General features: G+C 44.2%; 1 protein-coding gene across 1 annotated transcript; it reads left to right on the top strand.

Annotated features, from left to right (window-relative positions):
* The first annotated feature begins 410 nt into the window (after positions 1-410).
* On the top strand, positions 411-8351 carry NEK2 (NIMA related kinase 2). Its single transcript, XM_069009585.1, has 9 exons — positions 411-563; positions 739-956; positions 2032-2269; positions 2962-3044; positions 3294-3420; positions 4187-4406; positions 5373-5427; positions 5510-5580; positions 8071-8351. Exons 1-9 carry the CDS (start codon positions 468-470, stop codon positions 8295-8297), a joined length of 1335 nt encoding a protein of 444 aa, XP_068865686.1. The 5' UTR covers positions 411-467; the 3' UTR covers positions 8298-8351.
* The last annotated feature ends 18407 nt before the right edge of the window (positions 8352-26758 follow it).

Raw genomic sequence — 26758 nt, forward strand, 5'->3', positions numbered from 1 at the left:
GTCTCTCCAACAGATGTAAACGTTTCAGGGAAGGTGATGATTTACTGTTATTTTTAATGGAAAAGAAACGCCCCTTCCTGAGGAGCTATGAATATGCGACTTATTGATACCTGCAGGCCCGGTGATTCGTCTAATTAGGAAGAAGGGAAGCAAAGGGAAGAGAAAGAAAAACGGAAAACAGGAAACGTGGCGGAAAACAAGTAAAAAATGGGGAAAGTTGCGCAGGGCGTCTCCCTCAGCCCGGGGCGGGGCGAGGGGCGGCTCGCTGTGGGCGCGGGCCCCGCCCCCGGCGGTAACGGCCGTACCCGCCGGGCCGCGCGGGCGCTGTTTACGGCGGCGCAGCCAATGGGCGGGCGGCGCGCGCGGGCGGTGCGGCCAATGGGCGGGCGGGGCGGTGCGTTTGAACGGCGCGGCGCGAGCGCAGCGGCCTGCGCGGCCCAGCGGGGTGCGTGCGTGCGCTGCCCGCCATGCCCGGCCGCCCCGACGACTACGAGGTGCTGCTCACCATCGGCGCCGGCTCCTACGGGAAGTGCCGCAAGGTGCGCCGCAAGGCCGACGGCAAGGTGAGGAGGAGCAGGCGGCAGCGGGAGCAGCGCAGCTTTGCCGCTGCCGTGCGTCCGTGCCCGGTGCTGGCGGCTCTCCGCGACACGCGAGCGAGCGGCTCTGGCAGCCCCTCTTCCCCCTGCGCGGCCCTGGCCGCCGTCCCAGTCACTCCCCAGGGTGTTTCTGCCTCCGCAGATCTTAGTATGGAAGGAGCTGGACTATGGCGCGATGACGGAGTCGGAGAAGCAGATGCTCGTGTCGGAGGTGAACTTGCTGAGGGAGCTGCGGCACCCGAACATCGTGCGCTACTACGATCGCATCATCGACAGGAGCAGCACCACCCTGTACATCGTCATGGAGTACTGCGATGGGGGAGACCTGGCCAGCTTGATCGCCAAGCGCGCGAAAGAAAGGCACGTGAAGTGTGTTTGTGGCACGTTCGGAATGTCTTGCACGAGTCTTGGGCAGTCCAGAGAGAAGGGAAGCTTATTTTGTAACTCCTGAGCAGTTTCGGGATTAACCCTTTGGACCCAACAACTCTTTTCAAATGCGAAAGGTTTTGTGCAAAGTTACAACAGCGATGGGAATTGTGCTATTGAATGCATCACTGGGCTGGATGTTGGTGCCCAGATGTTGGTACCCCAGAGCTCTCCTGTGAGGGAGAAGCCGTTGAGGGGTTTCTGGCTATGAAGGGGGTTGAGAACATGAACCAGGAGGTCACAGCTCTTGTAGACAGGCAGCTTGCTCTGTGGGTTCTGGCCTTCCCCATGAGTAAAACTACTGGGACCCTGTATTTTATTGGAACACCAAAATATGTGGAAGAGAGGAGTGATTTTGAACACAATGTGAAAAGCTACTTTATGTGCCTATATATAAAGCTTGGGGAGACATCAAGTTGATAAGGCTTCACCTTGGTCTAAGCTTAGACTTAGCATCCTATGTAAGTATAGTATCAGTTTTCACGTTCTTAGGTCAAACAAGTACACGATACCACTTCTTTTACTTTGGGAGAACAGTCTAAAACAGTTCTGCAGCTGCCCCCCAGCATCAGTGTTTTCGTTTAAGGAAGTTTGTATTAAAAAATCAGCCCTGTTTTGGCTGTTAGTGTATGTTGCTCATTATTAACAGGTGACAACATACTGTTATCTTAAGTGATCAAAGGGGCAGATCTCATCGTACAAGCATCATATTGATATTTGTGTTGTAAGTAGTGAAAATGCTGTGTGTTTGTTAGATGGTTTGGGGAAGGAAGGAAGTACTGCAGGGTTTCTGCAATAAGAGTCTAAATGTCTTCTAACATATTTGCAGTGAATTTTCTTAAAAAATCAGTTTTAAAGGAGAATGCATAGATGCCTGTTGCTGATAGTGGCTATTTCAGTGGCATTTTATGATAGTAGTATTAAAAGAGTTATGGAGCTAGGACTGGCAGTGACTAATCAAACTGATGTGTGCTCAGAAAACCCATTAAACAATGTGTTCATTTTTCAGGCATTTCTTGGAAGAAAGCTTTATTCTCCGAGTGTTGACTCAATTAACATTGGCCTTGAAGGAGTGTCACAGACGGAGCGATGGTGGAGTCACTGTGCACCGTGACCTGAAACCAGCAAATGTCTTTCTAGATGGCAAACAGAATGTGAAACTTGGAGATTTTGGACTGGCTAGGATATTGCACCATGACACCAGCTTTGCCAGAACGTTTGTTGGAACTCCATATTACATGTCCCCAGTAAGACCTCCCCTCTATACATGATCTTTCATTTTGCCCCTCCAAGGTGTGCTGTGTTGGTCTCAGAGTCCATGATTGTTTGGGAGATTTTAATGAAGCCTTATTGGTCTTAAATGCAGGTGACTTTTTTTTATAGACTATGTATGTTCTGGAGACAAGGTTATTTTGCAGTTATTTTCATCTCCTTTCCTCCCCACACAATCAATTTCCTTCTAATTAAAGTTGCTCTTCACTGTATAAGTTTTGTTATATTCTTGGGACATTAGAGTTGTTGGAGTATATTGTTCCTGTAAAAGAACAGGCAAGTTAGGGGGCTTTTATGTTTCATAGAGTTAAGGTAAAGAGCTTATTAAATTACCTCCTGATGACAGGATTTTAATTTGTAGTGGAAATGAGAAGGAATGACTTATTTCCCTGACACAGGGCATTTTGTGTGGGAAAGATTAATGTTGACTGAAATAGAGTTGCATCAGTTAAAGATTGGTGCAACACTTCAGTCTTCTACAGTGTAGTACTGCCACAAATTGTTAAAATCCTTCTAGTAAGACTAGATATGGATATTAATTAGGATGGAATATTAGAAGTAACTCCAGTATATAATGGTTTATTTCAGGTTTGAATAGTAGCTGATTATCCTGCAATAGTGGAACCATGTCTTCATTAATAAACCTAAGATTGTTCTCTTTCTTTAGGAACAAATGAACTACATGTCATACAATGAAAAATCTGACATCTGGTCTCTAGGATGTCTTGTGTATGAATTATGTGCTCTCTCGTAAGTATGGTAGTGTGATAACCAATGTGGAAACATAACTGCTAATGTAGGTGTGATTATATTTTGTATAGATAAAAGCTTAAAGGTTTCAGAGACTAGTCCTAGATTTTTATTTCTGTGTTGGTCTCAACATGAGGTATTCAAAACAAACCTTGATTGCAGGGTTTTTTCATAGTCTGATGCTTTTGTTTGCTGAAAATAAGTCCTGTAAAACTAGTGAAAGAATCCAAGAAAAATTTTCTTCTTCAGGCCTCCATTTACAGCTTACAACCAAAAGGAGCTGTCAGAAAAGATAAGGGAAGGGAGGTTCAGGCGAATACCATATCGTTACTCAGACGAGCTGAATGACCTTCTCAGGGAGATGCTGAATGTAAAGGTAAGAATCAATTACTAATGTTTCCACCTATAATTTGGGCTAGAACTGAAATACTGGTTTTTCTTTTCACTTATGAAACAAACCAACCTGAAGTAGTGGTTGTTATCACCTTGTCACTGGCAGTGTCACTTGTAGGGGAAGGAGGGAGGAGTTGTGCTCTGAATCCATCAAACAAAGGCGGCAGCAGCTCAAGTGTCATGCCAGGGTCACAGGATGGCAAAAGGCTGCCTCAGTATTTACTTACACAGGATTTCCTTACAGCATGCTTATTGAGGTCTTATAATTTCAGGGTTAAAATAGTTCCAGTGTGTTTGGAAGTTGGAAGGGGCTGTTCTGTCTTCATTTTGGGGTTTGCTTTATATGGGTAATGTATAGCTTGTTCCCCCACTGCTAGTGTGGGGGTGTTGAGAAGAACATGGCATGGGACAACAAAGCTGTATCAAGCACCCAAGCCTCCAGCAGGTATGGATTGTTAGCAGACTGTTAGCTGAGGAATCTGCTGACAGCTGCCTCTGCACGCTCACCCACCCCCTTCTGACAAGGAGAGGGTGCCTGGGCTGGGAGACAGAGACTTGCAGCTCTGGATCTGAAGGCTGGTAGCAGCCTCCTCCCTTGGCTTTTATCATCTGGTTGTGCTACTCCTTCCTAAGTTGTTTCCTCCAATCTGTCCTTCACTTCGTAGCACCTCGGCTGGTCTTGCTTGGGAATCTCTGGCCTTAATATTTCTTCTTACAGATGGAACATGTTGGTAATGTCTTTCCTTTAGGATTACTGCCGACCTTCTGTTGAAGAAATTCTGAAGCACCCCTTGATAGAAGACTTGGTGGTAGAAGAACAAAAACAGAATTCTGATAGAAGAGGCTTGAGACCATGGGAGCCAGAAAGGCTGCAACACTCAGATGCTGCAGTGAATGAGCTGAAATGGAAGGAGCAACAATTACAGGAGCGAGAGAAAGCCATTAAAGAGAGAGAACAACGTTTGGAGCGTATGATATTCCATTTTGGGATGGGGGTGGTACTGGGATTCTGATTCAGTTGGAAGAAGAAAAAGTAGACAGTTTTCAGAACCCTCATTTTAATGCAGTGGGATACTGTAGTCCTGCATGCACCACTGGAATTTTGTCTAAAGACCAAACCAAGAATGCTCAGAGCTTTGCTCTGCTATACTAGCTTCTGTTTTAAATTACTAAGATATAATTGGCAGTTTAGATATGGAAGTCTGGTTTGTGAAGATTATTAAACATGAGTGGCAGTTAGGAAAGCATACAGAAAAGTAGGGTCTGCGCTGTGCAGTCTAGGTTGTTTCTCACCTGCTGTGTAAGTAAACATTGCCTATACTAACATGTAACCTAAGGTGAGCTTGATGCTGGGGAAAAAAAAAATCTTTGAGTAAACTGTCAACTGCTTTTATAAAAGCTGCACCCCACAGGTTAGCTTACCTGTGAGACTATAGATGGCTGGTCCTCAGGTGTTGGCATTTCCTGCCCACATAAGATACCTCTTTGCATATGCAGTAGGCTCTGCAATACAGTTTTTAACCATATGTATGATTTTTTTCCAACCCTGAATAACAGCTGCTACTGTTGTAAGCAGGGTGTTTAGTCATAGCTGAGCTATAGTATCTGGTATATAAACATTTAAATCTGGTGTCATGTGTGCCACGAGTTAATGTGTAGAATAGAAAGTTGCTATCTCTTCATTGTTGCAGACATGTCAGAGTTTTTGGAACAGAAGCATGCCTGGCATTTCAGAGTACTTGTCAATGCTTTATTAGTGCATTGATACAGTTGTATCTACGCAGCAGTTATCTTTGCTTAGAGCCATAGAATCAGAAATGGGGGTGCATCTCACTGGCTATTACTGCTGTCTTTCCCTGTAAGAAAAGCCCACCATGCAGAGTCACTCTAACATTTACATGTTCACACTGCATACTACCATATTTCTACTTCCAGAGAAAGAACGGGAACTCTGCGTTCGGGAGAGACTGGCAGAGGACAAACTTGCTAGGTACCTTACTAACCTATAATAGTCTACATTAGAAACTCTACAGTCTTGCAACAAAAAGCTTAAACTTCTCTTCCCAAACCAGAGCTGAAAACCTGCTGAAGAGGTGCAATCTCCACAAGCAGCAGCGGGAGGTAACCTGTGCGGAAGGTCCAGGTATGCAAATACGCAAGAAGGCGCTTGCTCAGGTCAATGTAGGCTGGTGGGACCAGAAGAAAGCCCCTGGTGCTCAACGTGCTCGGCACAGCCCCCATGGGGCAATGCAAAGCCCAGCTATGGCTGCACGGTTGGGAAGAGACTTTTGATTTTCTGCTTTGCAGAAGGACTTAATGAGTGATGCTCAACATAAGTCTGAGTTAGCACTGTTTGCACTGCTGTCTTGTGCTGTCTGGGAAATTAGGTTCTTGTGGTGAGCTAAGGGAAGTGCCTGCTTGTAACCCAAACCTTTCTCAGAGCTGCACTTATTTTATGTATGGATGTCTTTTTATGGACCTTTGATTTAGTTAATTTTAATAAAATTGCACACTTCTAATAAATTCAGCTTTCATTAAACTTGCAAAAGCTTCAACATGGGAAATATTATTTGTTGCAAAGGACCCAGGTGTGCCTGGTGCATTGTATAAACTATGAAGAATACACACTGCTATTATAGAAAGAAAAACTCAGATTTGAAAATGTGCTAAAAGACTTCCTGACTGCCTCTAGTCCAATCTGTTTTACAGTAGTATTTGATACTCACTCGGTTGTTCAATCCTTGCTATCATAAGGGGCAGTATCATCTGTTTATTGCTCCCATCTTTTATTATTAAAAATAATATTCAAGTATCTAAATACCTTTTTAGATAGTGGTAGGAATAGTGAAGGGCTGGGTCAGAAGTAGCACTCTGGAACAAAGACATGTGAACACTCTTTAACACGCAGTAACACTCTCTTCATTTAGTTTTGGTCTGATAAAGCAAGATAAGCATGTCACTGCCTCCAAAGCAAATAAAACTGAAGTAGCCTTGTTTTTTTTTTTTCAAGAAGTGCCTATCACAGCAGGAAAGAACACAAGTAAAATGCCCCTAGAAAGTGAGTGCTCCTTGAGCAGTCTCTAACATTTGTCAGCTTTGAGAATTCCACCCGTCTCAACATCTTGTCTGACTTCAGCACAGTAAAGAATTTGAGAACAAACTTGCTTTTGGCTTTCTGATGTTGCATCTAAAACTGGATGACTGAATGCAAATGAGCTTCTGCTCTTGCTTCTGTTCTCTTCTGCATTTCCCACCCCTTTACATGATATTTTGACCTTACCAGGTATATTAGTTTTTGAGGATAGGCAAAACCAGTTTGGGTGGTTAATACCTCAAGATAGATAATTCAGAAAAGTGAACATAGTTATTACAAAACTGTCCAAACCTTGCAATATCTGTAGAGCATGTGCTTTGCTGCTCTTCCATTTCAGTTCAGTGTGCTCTTGTTCCACTACAATTATGCCTATTCTCATATAAATGGACCAAGTGTTTCTCCAATCTTGGTACCACCATTGCTTGCTTGTGTTTTCAGTTGCTTAAATATGGCTATATTTTTCACAACTGGATTGCATCTCACACATCTCTTAGATCCCTAAGTTCTCCTAGAAGTCCATTGAGGGGTTCACTTGACAGTAAAATGGAATACCAAAAATCCTGGTTTTTAAGACAGGGGCCTGGATGCTACCCTATTTTTGCAGGGCTTTTCTGATTCTTAGTGAACCATTTAATGTTAAAACAGATCTGACTTACAGTAATGAAGCTAGAAAGTGCTGAAATATTTGCTGGCTTTTTAAATTCCTTCTTGCTCTTTAGTGCTTATATCATTCTTGCTGTAGCCTCATAAATTGACAATTAAGGCTTTAGTGTTAAACTTAGAATAGTTAGACCTTTGATAAATAAAAATCACACCTTAAGTTGGGCCTTGTGAAGTTGGCTCTTATGAGAGGCAACTCAGCTGTTATAATAGCTTTTGATGGTAGTTTTTGTACTCTTGAGTCATTAACTGCCTTTTGATAGTGGCATGCTGTAGGATACACTATGAAAATTCCTGTTCTGGAGGCTGCAGTGAAAGTAACTTGCTAATTTTTAATGCATCTGAACTCATTACTCATCAAGTCAGAGCCTAATTTGTACCCCAGTGACTTAATACAAGGATAGAGTTGAAACAAGGTGGGTAATGTACAAAGACCACTGGACAGGTGGAGTCTGCCCCTGCTGTGAAGAAAAGACAAGGTTTTTTCAGTAGTTGAAAAAAATTTAAAAGCTGAAAATTCTTTAGGAATTTCCTAATGTCTAATTCTTTCCATTTTCTTTTGGAACAGGCTTATGTTACTGTTTATTTAATTTCTGTCCTTCAGAAGAAACATCATGTCTTCTCTTCTTAATCAACTAATATTTCCTTTGGTATTGGGAGGTACACCCTAAAAACTACTATGGCATATATCCTTTTACCACCGTCATTTAAAAGGCTTGTTTTCAATTTTTTTCTCAAAAAAGAGAAAAGAGTTGTTGCTATTAATGGAGATGCATTTAATTAGATCACTTAAATTAGGTAGATGACAAAATGGGCACCAGGGTTAAAAGCAATAAATGCTGGAAGATGCACTAATGCAGTACTTTTTGATTTCTTAAGATAATGCGCTCCTGCTTCCCCTTTCTACAACCAAGAAGAACTCATTCTTTGATGGAAGTGAAGAGAAAGCTGTGCCTCCTCATAATATGGAAAACTATTTCCTTTCCAAAGGGAAAAGCTCTGATCTCAAAAGGCGTCTATATGCTGCAAATCTACGGGCTCAAGCACTGTCTGAACTGGAAAAAAACTATCAACTGAAGAGCAGACAAATCTTGGGCATGCGTTGAAACTGTAACAGATGTATTTATCTTTGAAAATAAGATTAAATGTATAGGCAGATACTTGTGCCTCCTCTCTTAAGCTAGAACCTACTGAAAAAGTATTTTAACAGTTGTTGTACAAACTTTTAGTTTATGACAGGTAGTTTATGATAAACGCATAAGATGCTATATGATGAAAATAGGTACTTTTGATACCAAATAAAACAAACTGAATTAATTCTATTATTAAAGAAAGATATTTTGGTCATCGTGTTTACCATACTTTACTCTTCTGACAATATAAAGAATGAATATATATAAATGATTTGTTTAAAATCTGATGTGAAAAACTTTTCAGGTGAAAAATGTACAGATTCACAGCCTGTAGGTTAAAATGATGCTGTATGTAATGCACAGTTGTTGATAAAGGAAGTATTGATATTCTGTATATGTGGGAAAACAGTGCCTTCTTTTCTGCACTTGTAAATATTTTTTAACAAAAGAGCACAAAGATTTTATGCTGTCTCTTCCTACTAAGTAAGTGACCTATCAAAGGTTACTTTTAATGTTATGTTTTGACTAATGAGTGGGGTGGGTCAGAATAACATAATTTATATGTTCTTTTCTGCCTGAGCAGCTGGATGCCTTGTCCACCAGCTCCTGCAAGGCCTGTGTCAGGGTATGGCATTTGAAATAACACTTTACTTGCCTTGAAACTGTTATAAACTGATCCCCTGAGACTGCTGTCCAGGATGGGACACCATCCAGGGTATTAGCATCTGTGTTTTGGGGCGGAGCAGTTGTCCTTTAAATAGTAAATCCTTCTTTTCTTGAAGCTTAGGAGGTATCTCCATCTAAACCTTAACAATGCTCTGCCGGTGTAGGAGTTGCTCACTTAAGGTGGTGTAAGTTTCATGCACTAACTCAGACTCATAAATTTTAAAATATCCTTTGAAACTAATGTCTGGCATATGTTTTACATATTTATTTTTTCTCTCTGGATTGAAATGCCATAAAACATACATTCTTAGAAAACAGCTTGTTTTCAAAACATTTGTTTCCTTTGGGCTATGAATGTTATCTGAGGAGGAATTCTAGATGGTTTTTACTTCATAGGAGAGAATCTTGTTTGAAACATCAATTTAATTTGACAAACTAGATCATCTTAAGGGTCCCTTCGAACCCAAACCATTCCATGATTTGCTGATAGAGAAGTACTTGTGTAACCCAACAACAGGTCTGCTCTTGCAGATTCTTAACCACCCAGTAGAACTTAACATTTGCTTGCAGAGTGGTTGCTGTTTTCGCCACGAATTAGACATGACTATTTAGTTTGCTAATGTAAAACTACCAACATTCTGGTGGTTATTCCCCAGCACTAGGTGTGGTGGGAATGTCTGGCAGGTGTATACACAGCCAGAGTAGCTGTGCCACATGGGTCAGTGCAGCTTTCCTCTGCATTCTTTCATATTTCTGAAGCTCCTCATTTATGTGGAGGGTGAATCCCTGCTTTGTTCACCACATCTGTGCACTCAGATTTTTCTGTTCTGTGCCTCAGTCAGAAGACTTGCAATGGAGTTCTGGCCTTCATGTGGATCTTTATGGTTTAACCCATAAAACATTAAAGGGTAGGATATGCGGTGGTGTCAGTACAGTCTGAAAAATATGTAGGATGCAAGAATGTTTTGCCATCTGTAAAATGCAGGTATCAGTGAAAGGAGGAAAACAAGCAGCCAAGAAAATAAATTAATACTGATTCATGAAAGACTGTATTTCCAGAATCTCAGAATGGTTTGGGTCAGAAGGCACCTTACAGATCATCTGGTTCCAACCCCTCTGCCATGGACAGGGAGACTTTTCACTAGACCAGGTTGCTCAGAGCTCCATCCAACCTGGCCTTGAACGCTGCCAGCGACCATCCAGGAAACATCCGTAAATTCTCTGGGCAACCTGTCCCAGTGCCTCACCACCATCACAGCAAAGAATTTCTTCCTAGAATCTAATCTAAACCTATTCTCTTTCAGTTAAAAGCCATTCCCCATTGTCACGATGTGCTCTTGTAAAAAGACTGTCATCTTTCTTGTAGGCTCCCTCCAGGTACAGGAAGGCCACAATTAGGGCAACCTGAATCCTTCTCCAGGCTGAGCAATCCCAATTCTCTTAACCTTTCCTCATAGGAGAGGTGCTCCATCCCTCTAATCATCTTGTGAAAGGGCTAGTGTTTACAAATGCTTTGCTTTTAACACGACCAAGGTAAGAAAGTGGCTTGAGAGTATTTTTTTTCCCTTGGAATACACATTTCTGCAATTTAAAAGTAAAACACTTTGAGAGCACGGTCTGCGGCTTTCTTCTCCCTTGAATTCTCTAGTAACCTCAAGATGGCACTGTTGCCTTGTCATTTATAAGAACTTCCTCTATCATACATTCATCCAAAATATAATATCTTATTTACATTTATTTTTACCTGTTTTGTTCTAAGCACGTTGCTGCAAGATGCTGACTTGCTTTGGCTACGGATGCTGGTGCAATTAATTATAATTATCTCCGATTTGCCATTTTGCATCTTTCATGCATGCATTATAAAAATAGCTGAATCAAAGTCCTAGTTAACAACTACACTGTTATGAATCCGAAATGCTACAGAGAGTGCAAACTGCATCAATCACAATGGCAGTAATAAATGAGAACAGCTTAGGTTACAACTGTAGCATTAAGCTGTTTAACTGCGTTATTTACAGTGTCTTCTTGAAGTATTATCACTCTAATATGATAAATGCAGTGTTTCCTAAGGTTTTTGAAATAAGAACTTCCAACCAGTACGTGTCAAACATAGTGAAAGGCATCCTGGAGATGGTCTTCGTTCTCTCTCAGGATTTTTGCTTTAGAATCCTAAAATTCACATTTTTCTACAAGGGCGTAATTGTTTTTCCAATAGAACGTGTGTAGCATTAGAATCACACTCAGGATGCAATTTTCAAACATATTCAGGAAAGAGAACATTCACAAATAGACCATTTATGCGAATGGTGACTGCTTATGTAGTGCTTGCAAAACATTGCCATCATGCTGATGGATATACTTATGTCTTAAAAGGGAAGGTAAGTGTGTATATATGGATATGGTGCAGCTTAAGCCTTACAGGATGGTAATAACAGTGTACACTGTGGAATGTTGTGAGAGAAATTAATGTTTAATATAGATGCCAGGAATTTTAATAATATGATTAGTTGCAAGCACCTCTGAAATTACAGAAGTTTTACATGCATAAGAACATCAAGGATAGCCTGGGGGGAAGCTGCATCATCTTTGAAAAACACAGACCAGTTTCCTGATTTTCAGCAGTCATGCCCTGTGCCCTCTGCAGCCAGCTGAACAGCACTTAAACAGTGTGAAAGTGCTGGCCAGCTGGGTGGATAAAAAGCTTAATAAAAATCAGACATAAATATAGAAGACTGTCAAGCTTCTTCGTAAAAGTGAGAGATGCCACCTCTGAGCCTCCATCTCTTTGGTCCCTGTGGCAAGTGCAGCCCCTGCACCCTAGAAGGATTTTCTCCATGGTGGTAATCTGCATTTGTCCAGCTGTGGCAGACCTTTGGCTGTTGCTCATCAGCCATTCCAGCAAATGGATGTGGAAAATATGTGGGGGGCCACGATGCCATCAGTGGAGCTGATGCTGTGCCGGAGATCCAGTACCCCTGCACGGGGTGTTAATAGAGTCTAGGTGTAACAGTATATAAAACTTCTCAGGAACACTATCTGACAGCCAGAACCCACTGTTCCCTGTCATGTTCTCCACCCCCAAAAAAAGTTGTAAAACACCAGTAGCAACATTTCCAGGTTTTTACCCAGCTTTAGTGGTTATTGCTTAGGGTTGATGGTTTATGATACAGTATCCCTGCAGTCCAGGGCCTATGGTTTATCGATCTCTGTGCTCTCAGGCCTCCTGCTTTTTTCATTTAAGATTCATAGCCTATGTTTAGTGTTTTGTGGTTTGCTAGAATAAATTACAAACTCCTGAAAGATACAATTCTCAGATTCTACCCCTCAAGTAAGATTTGTAATCTTCCCTCACTATGCAGGGTTCACCTCTGTGTGGTCTGTGTTGATTGATATTGGGACTCCTCTTAAGTTAGCTAATGAAGTCCACAGAATGGATCAGACACTGGAGTGAGGGAAGGGGTGGATGGGTGGGGAGATGCCAGGTGTAAACGCCATGTAGGCATTTCTCTTCATAAGGAACTCCTGGGTAGAGAAAGGAGAGGCAAGAAGAGACTTCCCTATCTCCCATGATCCCCTTCTTCCTTCAGTATCCATTTTCTAATCAATACATTTATTTGATCACTGTCATGACAGGGGGCATAAAGAACTCCAGACTGAACCTTGCTAGAGCCCAGCTCTGCCTGGCCATTTTGCAGGGGCCAACAGGTGGAAGATGAAGAATTTGGGCAGGGGTTGAGCTGAAATGGCATTTTGCCACTTCTGATTTCCTCACAGCTTTCTCAGCAGGATGAGATCTTGGTCCCTGCAACCCACTTGCTTTTCACATCCATAGTGTGTGCCTGGGTGGCAGTTCAGGGTCACTGGCGTGGCTGCTGCAGTTTGAAACAGGGGCTGTTGTTTCATTCTTTGGGTTGCCTAACCCCCACCTAACTGCAATAAAGCTGGTGAGTAAGGATGCAGAAAATTGCCTTGGAGGAAGGAGACCAAAAGCACAAAGTTTATTTTTGACAGCGAATGAAGTGTTTTGTCCTCATAAAAAGTGTTTTCTCCTAACCCCCTTCCTTCAAACTCATAGGCTGAGATGACGTTTTGATATGATTAGGTGCTGGCACTCTGGGGAGATGGAGAGAAGCAAGAAACTGCTGGTCAGTGGGAGAAAGCTCCTGTCCACCCTCTCTGAGGGTCTGCAGTGCTCAAGCCATGCTGAGGCTGCTCAGAGCTGCACCCAAGCATCCCAATTAATTCTCCATTTTGGAGAAGGGCAGGATGGTGGGATATGTGCCACCTTCTCCAGAGCTGGAAGAGTGGGATGCTTGTGTGCCACCTGCGCTCTCCCAATGCTGTTACTTGCTCCATGCCATGAAGCCAGGTAACCACCCTGAGACACCCGTGGTGGGAAGAACAGCCAGCCCTAGATGATGTCCTCACTGTTGTTGACAGGAAGGTCCCCACAGACCATGTCATAGAGCAGGATGTCCAGGGAGCAAGTTACCACTGAACTGCCATGGTAGCAGTGAAAGCAGATCCACTCTGGTGGGCTGCACTTTGGCATTCCTGCAGGACACAGGCAGAGCTCCTCAGGTGCATGCTGCTCCCTCTCAGACCCCCGTTCATTCAGGCATCGCTGGGGATGTGAGGGCTGCACTGCTGGCACGAGGCACACCCACTGCCTTCTCACCAGCATCTGACTCTTGTTTACAAACTTTGGGTTGTGAAAGAAAGCCTCCGGTGCTGGAAGAGGACAGCTGAGTAGGCAAAACGCTGCCTTTATCCCCTTACCCCCTATGCCTGCCCTAGCCAAGAAAAGTATCATAGGCCAAAGCTGAAAAAGGGAGTAGAACAGCCCAAATCCTTCTGCGACTGAAAACGAAAAAGGAATCCCTGCTTCCCCAGGACATCCCAGAAGTCCTGAGCGCTCTCTGGATGCTCCATCACAAGCATAAAGCCTTCGGGGAGCTCCAACCAGTCCAGGAGCCGCACGACGGCCGCGGAAGCCGCGGGAGAGCGCCCAGAGGAGCAGCACCGGCCCCAGGCGAGGGGGGACGGCGATGCCGCCTGCGGGGCTGATGCTGCCCCGGCGGTCCGGTACCCCCCGCCCAGGGGATGCCCCGGTGTCCCTCTGCCCGGCCCCGCCAGTGCTCGGCACTGCCCTGGCCCGGATGCTCCACGACCCCCGGTGACCCCGCGCCCGCTCCCCGCAGCGTCCCGGGGAGAGCCCGGCAGAGCCGAGACCGCGGCGGGAGCACAGGGGCGGGGAGGGCATGGGAGGGATGAGCGGGATAACGAGAGGGAGAGGAGGCAGAAAACCACTCGGGAGAGTCGCTGCTCCTGCTGCTGCTGATGCAGAGGGTCTATCGGTCACTTGGGGGTTTTTTAAATTCTTTTATTTTTCAGTTTATATTCCGTCTTCAAAGCCACTTTCCTGGAAGTGAAGTAGCACTTGCTGCCGGGGTCAGTTCTAAGCTCAGCATTATTGCAGTGATTTGCAGCGTTTGCACGTGGCCTGCTTGCTACATTTGCATTGCCTCACTTGCATGCAAGACTCGCTGTCACAAATGGAAATTGATTCTAAAGCCTTTCTGCAGGTCCTGCCCCTGCATCCTTTACCGAGCTGTTTCTCCACATCTTCAGCTTGGATAAACTGACAACCTTCTCAAAAAAAAAAACCCAAAAAACCAACCAAACAAAAACAAACAAACAACAACAACAACAAAACAAACAAAAAATTCTCACCTTTAGAAAGTGGGATTGAAGAAATTACTACGCTGTAGTGAAGTGCTTTGGGATCTGTACATACTGAATAATGCTATTTAACTCTTCCTAGTTACTAGTGGACAAGATACACTGTATGTAAACAATTGGTACAAAGTTGGAGAAAAACTGCACACTTTGCATAGATCTATTATTGTTATTATTATACAAACATGTACTACCAAATATGCTGCCAGCTTCAGTCCTAATCCAGTATCCCACAATATCGGGTTGCGAATGAATATTTTTTATGATCTTACAGTAGAATGCCCAATTGTTCTCTTACAGAAAATCAGAAGCATCAACAAGGAAGGCACTGAATCAAATCGAGTCTTTGCAGTGGTGAGGACAGCTTTCCGTATATGCAAACACAGAATTGTCTCCTACTCTCCTTGTTAGTAACCGAACACAGAACAATGGTCGTCTTCCCCCTTTCACAGGCTCATTCTCCCTGGTGACTCAGCCTGGAAGAATAGGATCTGCTCACTTCTTTAATGCCAGGAGGACTCCTTACTGTGCTGTAAATCCCCCTGTGCTGTGCCAGCCCCAGCAGTGCTGAGGAACGGGACACGAAGCCAGCCTCACACCACATGTCCCCAGCTGCATTAAGACCCACGATTAGCAGTGAGGTCGCTTCCTGCCCTCGGCAAGTAATAAGTAACAATAAATGCATGAAATAAGCATGAACATAATACATAATATTAAATTTTGTGTATAAATATATAACATATACATGCATATATTAAAATATAAAATAGAATGTCTAATAGATACATATATGTAATGCAAATATATAATATAATAAAGAATTAAATAAATGCATGCACTAGACATTTCTCAGCCTGGGAGTTATTCTAAGGAAACTCCTATTTAGGACTTACACTACCTGGCAGTGAGGTTTTTGGTCTGTTTTAAGCATACAGCTAGCAGAAACAAACCCATGCTCATATGTTGTCTTTGCACAGCTATTGGCTCCCTCTCAACACACCAATGCAGGCCACAAGGTGAACTGGAAATGTCTCTGTGGCAGCATCCAGCCTTCTAATTTTATTACTCAGATTAAGCCCAGTAACTGATGAGAGGAAGTTTGCTCTGAATTAACAGGGTGAGCCTGTCTGTACGTGCACTCAGTGCTCTGCTTCCACACGTAGGTTGTTCAGAGTACTGTCACTCTTGCTTATGTGTTTTATGAAGTGGTTACTTCTTCAAGAAAGAGGAAGGATAATTTTAGGTAATTTTATGTAGATTACTGAGGAGGTATCAAAAGACTATATTTGACATACTTTCTTTTTTTAAAACTTTGTCTAAGCTAATTGTCCCTTGGTATGGGAGGGAGAGTGGTTGTTAAAACAACAGTTTATTTACAGGTACTTGGGGTTTCACTGTAGTTTTCCTGCAATGGTGGAAACATTAACCCTAATTCAGCATCATTGGAAGCAAAGGATTTCCATGTAATTGCCTTTTCAAGGCATGTGTTATAATTGGGAGTTCTAATTTAGTAGCCATTTCACAATTGCATCTTCCTCTGTGAGTTATGGAGAAACTTCTTATCAAAATCTGGGCTTAACATCATAATAAAAAGTCCATTGACCCCTTCAGCTGTTTATTAGGGTCATCTCTTTGCAGTGTATTCCTTCTAGATTTTCTCCTACGTTGATCCTCATTAATGTTTTATTTATGTACTTCTGAAACATTTCCAGTGTGTGGACCTGAGTGATTGGGGCTGCTCTTGCCAGAAGACACCGGCAGCCAGGGAGTAGCCAGACTGCAGGGCTGAGATACCGAGGAGTGAGATGGCTTCCCCACAACCCAAAACCTTTCCATCACTGCTGGATAGATTTCAAGGGGACAGTACACAATTTAGGCAGAGGTCCCTGATGTGAGAATCTCTGAGTCGGGGTTTAAAGTTATATCAAAGCCACAGCTCCTAATGATCAACCTTGAGCTATAATTTCAGAACCTGCCCCTGAGATTTTCTGTAAATTTTCTTTCATCTCCCTTACAGCATCTGCAAAGGATGGGGAACTCCCAAGGAAACCTGTCCTTTTTCACAACATACAAATCCTGCTAAGAACTATTGTACTAAAAGCTGTTGACAAATGCATTTCCCCCACACCCCTGCTGGTAAGTCCTTGAAGTTTGAGGCATGAGCGACATCAGGAGAATGACAGTGTGGGGGCTCCATGGCTCTGGGAGACATCTGCCATGCGTCAGACACTGATGAACTGAGGTTTGCAAGCTACCAAGGAAAGTTGCTGCAGTAGGAAAAGCAAGGGCAAGATTATTAGGTTTTGTCCTTGGATTGTGAATGCAGGAGGAATTCTGGCCCTGTGGGAGCCATTGATGCTATTGTGGCCTGGGTTGCATACAAAGTCCTGTCCTTTTGATTTAGAGTGTTTATTTGTTTCCAAATCTCTTTCCCCACCATCCCTCATTTCTACTCTCTCTGGGAATGATTATGGGGAATAAAGCCACATGAGTATAACACCCATCCAGCAAAAACACTTGAGGACATACTTTTAACTGAGCAAGTGTTTTATTACTTCCTGAAGAATGTTTTTACAAAATGATAGCCTTATATTTATTACAAATAATATGTCTTATAAACAAATTATTTTAACTAAAGGGAAACCTATAGAAACCGCCCCTGTTGCCAAACAATCAGGTGAGGCTGGCAGAAGGAAGCAAGAACTTTGTAATTAATAGAAAGAACTAATTCTAACTCTGTCAATTACTTGCTTTTGATTTGCTTTTCCCACTTGCTGTCTTTGCTCCATCTTGACTGTCTGCTCCATTTCCTTTGTACTTTTCAGTCACACTGTTGGGGTTTTTTACTGGAACAAATAAAAGACAGAAAACTACATTGTTTGTTTGACCACTGTGCTGAGAACTCTTCGGAGGGCTGAGGAACTCAATTCACTGAAACCATCAGGGTAAATAGAGAGCAGCACACAAATAAGTGTGCTCAATGCAGGACAGTATTTACCTTGGGTATCTGCATATTCTTTTGATGTGAAAGGAGTATTGTACTCTCCTCAGTGCTGTGCCACAGAAGCATTTCTCCAGCAGTAAAACTGAGAAAGCAGGTTTAATTATTAGCTGGTTTGCACCTCGGTGGCTTCAAGAGGCCGTGTGGAGACCTTGCAGATCATGGCACTCAGGCACACCCAAAGGCTGTGCAGGCCTTGCAAGGAAGAGCTGGAGGTGACCATTCCCCTGGAAAGGCTGCAGCTGTCCCAGATAAACACCCGTGCAGGAGTGAGGAAGGGGAGCTGGTAGCAGTTCTGCAGATGGGAGGGTCCCCAAGCACATGTGCTATCCTGCTGGCCCAGAGGGTTCCTTTGCTGGGTGAAGCAGATAAGACAGAAACATGAACCTGGGCTGCCTCCAAGTTTGGGGTTACACTGGAGCCTGTCAGTCAGAGGGTACAGCACCGGGCTCCTGTAACTGCTTGTTCCCTGCCACAGGCAGGGCTTTGGCTGCCAGAGATCCATGTCCGTACTCTGGGATCTGTGTCAGCATCCTGACCAGCACAAGCAGGCTGTGTGACACAGTTACAGCAGGTCAGAGAGAGACTAAGGAGGCCAGGAGGACTAAGGAGGTCAGGAGGACGCTGTGGTATGTGGGGCTAGGATGAATCACCTCAACAGAGGGAAGGCTCACTCATGCTACGCGCCCTGGTAGGATGTGCTGGGCCCTTGCTGCCCAACTGCTGGATCAGGCCAGAGCCAATGCCAGGAATCCATCACATACAACGATGGTGAATTATAATGACAGAGAGCAAGTAGCTCCTCCTCTCCCTCTTGTAACGCTCCCCAGCCTACACAGTGCCTGCATGATGCCATACAGAAGATTTCAGGAGGGGCCACATGTGCACACCCAAATCCTTGTTCACCCACACAGTGTCCTAGAGGGCAATCCACTGGAATGGTTGTCTCCCATGGAGGACTGTGTCAGCCCAGCCTGTTACAACTCCTTGGGGACACATGAACACACAAACACTATTGGCTGACTTTCTGTGTGCTTATAGGCTGTAACCAAGTCTCCATGATTCATTCTCCATGAAACATTTTTCCTACTTAGGGTTACATTCAAAGGTCTTGGATATAATTATCAAGGACACAAAAGCTTTGAAGACCAGTTTGCAAAAGATCTCCTAATTAATTGATCTTTAACAGTTAGTGTCTATATGTGTTTTGATAGTGCCTATGGTGATTTTATATCACTACAGTGCTACAAAATGCATATACTGGAGCTTTAACAACACTGGCATGCTATGTTACTGCTCCTCAAATACATATTTTCTTATTTATATACTTTTTTTCAAGGAGAATATCGTTCTGTAGAGAGATTTCCAAGAAAGAGATAGGCCCTGGTTTGTCTAATTGGCAAAGGCACAAAGTTTGTCTATTTTATGTGGCTAATAAAAAACTGAATAAGCATATTCCTAGAACTTTAGTTGGCACTCTTCAGGATCCTAAGGTTATACACAGTTTAACTGCAGCTTTTTACATGAGAGCTTGACAAATGACAGGAAAAAAGACCTTTATCCCCACAGTTAACTAACCAGATAATATACATTGTTAGTCAATAAAGTACATGGAACACGTATTTCACAAATGGATTACTTGCAAACTTGACTAACGAGTCCTTCCTGGGCCAGTCACAGTAACTGCTGGATGTAATTACTGCTCTGTCATCTTAGCAGTGATAGAATTGGGTTCCCTCCATTGGCTCTGCAGCTACTGTAGAACATCATTTAATCCACCCATGCTGATGTGAACCCTTGTTTCCCCCAACATTAAGGCAGAAGCATCTGGCTAGATATAAGGTAGGTTAACACAAATAAATCTTGCAAGAAGCAATGTTCACAGTCACTATTTTGATATGCAAATAGACTTCGATAATGAACTGTACAGAATTAGCTCGTAAGATTTGGATGAAGGTGTTTTGAAAACTCATGCCCCAAGTGAAGCTCCTCCATGCTTAATCACCTACTCAAATTACCTGCTTTCCAAAAGCAGCCACCCCTCATATTTGCTTCTGAGAGAACTGTCAACTGCCCAGGACTGATTAAATCAAAACACCTCTGCTATGTCTGTGAATTTTAGTTTGGAGACACAGCATTAAGCATCACATTTCTAGCACTGGCAGGACAGGCCACTGGATTCTACTCTTCCTGCTGGCATTACTCAGTTTGTGACATTAAAGAACTCGCTTAGCTCATGCTCTTTAATGTAAGAATAAGGAAAATCCTTGTCTTACAGTGGGCAAAACTAACACTGGGTGCAGGAGACACTTCATTAACCATTGACCTAATCTCCAAGCAGTTCACACCAGGTTTTCTTTATAATCCAGGACAGAAATTCACACTCTAAGGATGGAATTCATCTAATCAAGTATATAGCACTGTAGGAGATAAACCACATTGCAGACTCCACTGACAAAGGTGATTAGATCTCTGCTGACTCTAAAGGAAGACTCATGATCACAAGATGTTTGTGTATCAGCTACCAATTCCCAAACATGAATCCCTCTCTTATTGTCCAGTTGAGGCTGTGGTTTCATGACCAGCATAAGTGGATGCCAGTATATGGTCACACACTTTTCCCTGCCCCAATCACATGGTCCTGTGTGTCAGCTCTAGCAATCCTACTGCCCTAGGTAAATAGGATTATCTGGCTGGACTGGCTGAAAAACAATGAAGATGAAAAAGAATTTGGGTTTTGGTTGCACTGGCAGGCAAAGCTGATGCCCCTCATGGCATCACATGCCCTCATTGCTAGATCTGAGGCCTGGTTGGAAGCAGGAATGTAATTTCTGGAAGAGACTTGCGGTGGCTCTTTTTTGCACCAGCTTTTAGTTGGACCAAAGTTGAGAAAAAGTTGAGCTAAAGCTGAGAAAAAAATGGCCTCTGTGAAAGGCAGTTCTGAAAATTAATAGATGCAGTTACAGAACATAAACTTTACATGTCTGTGCTTACTGCCTTGGGATATGATTTGACAAACATCAAATATAATTGATCCTTACCATGAAGCCTTCATGTGAAGGTCGCATTTGGTGTCTGGGAAAAGCAGCAGTGTCCAGCAGGTCTCAGAGTAGGGATTGCAGCATATTCCAAGTCAAAGCATCAGTATTTGTTGTGTAACAAAGGGAAATTCATCCATCTCAAGCTGATACAGTAAATATCTAATACATAAAGGGTAAAATGATGAGTATGCTATTGCTCAGACACTTGAATAACTTCACCTAAAAAAGACTTTGTGTCAGGACAGAAGGCTGCAGCTCTTGCCTGGTGTGTGTTGTGGCAGCAGGAGCAGTGTGTGGGTAGGTGAGCTGGCTGGAAGCACCAGCAGTGCCTGGGCTGCTGGGGAAGGCGAGCCTGAGGCTGCCCTCCAGATCAGACCTGCTGGCGCCGGGTCAGAGCAGGAGCCTGTCAAGGTGTGCTGCACAGGGGCCCCAAGCCTGAGCATGCCCTGCACATCCTGTGCCACCAGGCTCCTTGCCATGCTGCAGGCAGGCCTGTCTCACACAGTAGAAATGATAGGATGTGCCATATCCCTGTGCTCATGGCTGTTGCAGGAAGCAGCCTGTAAACTCTGCATATACACAGCCAGGGGGATGGCTTCCATTCCAATCTGCCTGGGGATCTTCCTCTTCTGGTACCATGTTCTTACACTGCCTAGCTCAGTCCCTGGGACTGAGGTCTTTGCACAGTGTGCCCTTGATGTCACTGAGCTCCCAGGAGTCATGGAGATAAACCAGCATAGCTCCATTCCTCAGGCAAAATGTGTCACCAAAGGGCATTTCTTCTTTGCAGCACTACGTGGAGGTGCTCTGCAGCCTCCCACGACTCAGAGCTGCACTTGTTGAACTAGTTTTGAACCGACTTTTCCAATGCCAGTACATGCATGTTTATGAGTTCCTACAGTATTAACTGTTCCTGTAGGGACTTACCTCAGAGGACCTGAGTGATCTTCTTCCAACAAGAGACCATGTAGAAACCCTTCACCAATGGAATCCAGCATCCTACTGTGACAGCTGAAATCCCTGCCCCCCAGTTAAGCAGCTTGGGCACCAGAAAGTACTGTGAGCTCTCTGACAGGCCCTGATACTGTAAATAGGTGTAGCAGGCATCACTGTGATTAGCACATATCTCTCTCAGTGTCTGTCCTCAGCAATTACCCATGGATTCGTTGGTACTCATTACCATGGCTCCAAGAGAATTGGCTTGTTCTCATGTTCTCTCTACAGATAATAAAAGGCTGAGCTTAACAGTATGATTGATTAAAAATTCCATATGAAGGATAATAGTTTATTTTGGTAATAATTAAAAATGTTATGAACCAATCAGCTGCAAAGACACTTTTTCATTCCAGAATTCCATATTTACAGAATTTTCCCATCCCTGTTGAATCATTGTTTGTCTTTCCACCAGAGAGCTACACTGTGTGCAAAAGTGAGTAACACCACAAATTTTCCTGCCTGTTTTCCTTCAATGATTAATATGGTGGTGATTTTTCTAGTTGGATCCACTCAAGCATCGGCTGAATAAGGCATTTGCTCTAACTAATACCTTATCAGTATTAACTTCACAGCTGATTAGAGCAGCTATTTTGCCTGCCTACTTGTGGATTTTAAGAAAATACTATTTGTATCATAAGCAGACAAATTGGTGATCAAAGCAACCAGGAAATGCTCTTTAGTCCACCAAAAAGGGCATGCCTGTTCGTTAGAAACAATTAGAGATTGGCCATACAGTTAATTGGGCCCGAAGTTCTGGAGCAGTTACAGGCTACTGAATGCCATTGGATCAAGTCAACAGCTTGAAAGTAAAAAAGCAAAATAAAGGAAAGATCAAAACTGGACATAAGAAAGGCATATTTTTAAAACCAGCAGTTTCTTCATTAGGGAGAAAATGTTTTGGAAGGGAAAAAAATGGGCTTTTAATCTGTTTTGCTTCTAAAAGGTTCAGAAAAAGTATAGCGGACGATATGCTGATCCCCTCAACTGGAGTTCTGCCACCGACTTCCAAAGAGCCCAGATTTCACAGATGCAGTAACCAGGTAGAAGAAGAAATCTCTTTATAGAGCAAGGTGTCCTTCATTTCCTATCTCAGTGCCAATTACTGCTACAGTCTTTCTTCACAGGTCACAAACAAAAGCATGTAAGCACATGCTTAACTTGCCTCTGTTCAAAGAAGGCCTTTTAATTAACTGCAAACACATGTCTAAGTCCTTTCCTTGATAAAGCTGATTTCCTTAATCAGTACATAACAGTGAATCCAACCTAGAGCTACAAGAACAGTAATACTCTTCATTTGTGTTGTTTTTCATTACAAGGAACAACCTTTTTTATGCAGGTAACTGGACAGTGAGTGCTTCTGTTGGCTTTGGTGTTGCTGACTGCAACACAAAATCTAATTTGAACAAACCTTGTAAGGACAGCTACCAGAGAGAGAGACACTGCTTGCGAGAAACGCAGCCTAAGATGAACACTGACAGCCTTGAAGTGGAGCAGACAGATGGAGTCATGTTTGCCACAGTCCCACAAGCCCTCATTAAAAGCCGACAGGTCTGATGACTGCACAGAAAGGGGAAGAGTTAGGTGTTAAAAGGAGGCAGTGTGCTCTGTAATATGTGACTGCATCAGTGGTTTATAGGCAGGGTTTCACCTTTTCCAAGTGGAAAGGCACGGAGTGATGAAGAGCCCTCCGTGGTGGAGATCTCTTCGCTTGCAACCCTGCGCAGAAATTCAAAGGGAAAAAGCAGTGACTTTATTTGCTCAGCAAACATGCTGAGTAATAGCAAAACTCCCAGCCAAAGTCCTGTTCTTCACACAGTGCTCGGCTGGCTCAGGAGCGCCCAGCAGGACTCGGTACAAAACGTTTCACTGCAGGACAGGTGACAAGTAGCAGCTCTCTGTTCAGACCCGTCACCTGGCTCTGGGGGGGAGGAAGCTGTGTGCCAGACATCCACAGCTACTTCTCTCCTTGGAACACAGAGCATTTATGGTAAGCAAACAGATTTTAGACAGGTCCTTCCACATCTGTGGGCCGGAAGCTGAGCTGAGAAAGAATTCTTTGAGTCACAAACAATACCCGGAAGCCTAAAAACAAAACAAAACAAAAAAACCCCCCCCCAAAAAAACCCAACAAAAAATCCAGAGTCTTCCCTACTCTGAAGACAAAGTATTCTCCTTAAAAGCATAAGCAGGAACATTGTGTCTCCTGTAAAACACCATTTTTGGTTTCATTAGGTACCTTTATCAGTCACTTTCCGATTAATCTTAAAAATGATGATGTTGCCAGATGGACAGCCCTAAGTTTAGGAACTCTCCCTGTTCCTCTTGGCTGCTGGTGTACGGTAATACAATAGAAAAGCCTGGAAACAGCAGCCTACAGCCCAGTGGTTTACAAGAAAGAGTGTGGGGAAGAGGTAGCTGTGGGAACTCCTGTGTGGTCCAGCTGCCACTCTGTGCCTGGCACGTCCAGCAGCAGGACTGGGCTGCCACAGGGGATCATTCGTCAAAGTCCCTGTGTTTGAAGTCCATGGAGACAACAGTGGCTGGGCCAAAACTATACATGCAGCCCTATTCATCAGGGAGCAGTGGAAGGCCTCAGGAACCATTTTTCTTCCCTGCCTGGGAAGAAACCAGGCCCTCCCATTCTCCTGGGGTATATGGTCCATGTCTTGTGGCTTTTGGCCGCAAGTGGAATTAAACATTCAGCCTGGTATAGCAGGAGAAAAAGCTATCCCTGGACATGGCTAAGGATCAACAACATGCCATCCTGTAAGGGGAAGGCTGCAGCACACTGACCAATGGTGTGGGTGTACTTGAGCACATCAGGTGGTCTCATGGTGAAGAGATGTTAAAAGGATCACAAATTGATCTGGACATCGTTTGCATACCAAGAAAGAAGCCCAAAAAGCCCTAACTCCCCTCTTTAAATCAGGCAAAGCTCTTGATACAGTTTATAATGAAGTTTTACTCATCAGGGTTCTACTGATAACGATATCCTGTTTATTTCTCTCAGGAGGGAACTGAGTACTTTTAATCAGGAAAACTATGATGACACTCAGGGGCAACCAACTAACACCCAATTTCAGTAATTCCTGAACCTGAGCCAATGAGAGACACCAAACTTGTTGTCCTCCTTTCCTTCCTAGCTAAATTCCATTGGATTAATAGCAATCCCTGTAAAATTATGACCCACCTCACCTGCAGGAATTAAAAGAGCTTTGAGCTGTACCAGTTTCTTTGACCCATATATCCTAAATTTGGGCAATTCTTCCTTGTAAACTAATGGCCTTGTGTGGGAGTGAGGACGACACAACATGGGCGTGTTCCATTTCTATGTAATTGCCGGTCAGCTTTCTGGTTACTTGTTTCTTAATTAGTGACATTAAGGCATATGGGAAGTCAGGCAGGTGAGGAGAACACTATAGCAATCTAATTGCTGACTGTATTTACAATGGGCATTAAAGAATTCTGTGTGGGCTGCTACCGCTACGTTCAGCGCGTAGCACACCTAGATTTTGACACCAGGATAATCTCACAGAAAGCAGGGTTCAGGGCCACAGCTCAGCACAGCAGTGCCTGTGGTGCCCGAGCCACCTCTGCCAAGTGAGGAAGGTTAAGCAAAGGTGTGGGGATGGCACACATGGATAACACTGTGGTATCCAGGTGTGGGCTCATGGGGATGCTGCTGAGCACAGGGGAAGCCTGTCCTGAATCACTGCTCTCAGTTATGCTTGTTGATAACGCTTTCCTTGTGGATATGTGAGTACCTTCAGCCATTTTACTATTGAAATGAAGTCAGGAACCTTTGCACGGACCCTGAATCACAATCCTTTGGGATCTGAAAGTATAGGAACAATGTTTTGCATTCTTGCTAGGTCTTCCTTCTCAGAGCATCAGTTTTCTTACTGCCTCTGTGGATCCGCATACAGAGCGACACCTCTACAGCTGCAAAGAGCTAGGGCTGCTTGTCTCCTCTCCATGTTCTGCTCATGGAATATTCTTTGACACTCTTTCTCTTGCTGCCATGTTTGTTGGTTCCCTGGAATGTAGTGGGCAAAGTAAGAGGTCAGCTCTGCCTTTTTGTAACTTTGGGGAATTTTTTCTTTTTAAATTTTGTGGTTATACTTCTGTGATTTTTCTGGATGCCTCAAAACACTTGCTTTCCCTTTCCTAACGGCAAGCATAATAAACCAAACAATGTCCAGGGATCTTTTAGGATTTGCACATTTTTGCAATATTATTATAAAAAAAATATTATAATATTTGATAATTATTATTTGATATGGTAGCAATTATTATATAATTATTTTATTAGTATGTTCTTTTATTATACTATACAGCCTTTCAAAACTTCAAGCAAAACTTCTTCCTTCTTCTCTTCCAATTTTTTTTAGCCGCTCATCAGCTATTATCGATCGCCTCCGCCCTTATTTTACTGCCCTCAGTGGCACGAACAGGAAAAGAATCAAACAGAAACCTCCCTACAAAAACTCACCAAAAAAAAGCGCAAATCCCACCCAAAACCCCTGCTCCGGACGCTTGACGCCACAGGGCCCCTCACGCCGGGCCCCGCCCCCGCGGCCCGCAGGGGGAGCTCCGCCCCCGGGCGCGCGCCGGGCCGGGGCCGTGTGAAGCGCACCCTTTGCACGAGTCCCGCTCGCCGCGGGCGGGGCCTGCGGGGGCGGGGCGGGAGGGGAAAGCCGGGGGGGGGGCTGAGCCAATGGGGGCCGCCGTTCCGCGGCACGTCACGCGCGGCCCCGCCCGCTCTCCGTTTCGGTCGAGGGCGGGCGGAACGGGGCGGCCGCGGCCCGATGGGCGTTACCGGGAGGGGGCGGGGCCTCGCTGTCGCGAGGGCGCGCGGGCCAATGGCGAGCGGGGCCGGGAGCGGGGGCGGGAGGGCACGGCCGGGCGGGCGGGGCGCGCCGGCCAATGGGGCGCGGGTGGAGGCGTGGCCGAGGCGGCGCTCGGGTTCCGTGTGAAAAGAGTGAGGGGGC

The sequence above is a fragment of the Aphelocoma coerulescens genome, chromosome 3 (assembly GCF_041296385.1).
Source record: "Aphelocoma coerulescens isolate FSJ_1873_10779 chromosome 3, UR_Acoe_1.0, whole genome shotgun sequence".
Lineage (NCBI taxonomy): Eukaryota > Metazoa > Chordata > Aves > Passeriformes > Corvidae > Aphelocoma > Aphelocoma coerulescens.

Coding starts and splice junctions, on each gene's coding strand:
- NEK2 (XM_069009585.1), top strand. CDS start 468: ATGCCCGGCCGCCCCGACGACTACGAGGTGCTGCTCACCATCGGCGCC. Junction 564..738: donor GCCGCAAGGCCGACGGCAAG/GTGAGGAGGAGC, acceptor CTGCCTCCGCAG/ATCTTAGTATGGAAGGAGCT. Junction 4,407..5,372: donor GAGAGAACAACGTTTGGAGC/GTATGATATTCC, acceptor TTCTACTTCCAG/AGAAAGAACGGGAACTCTGC.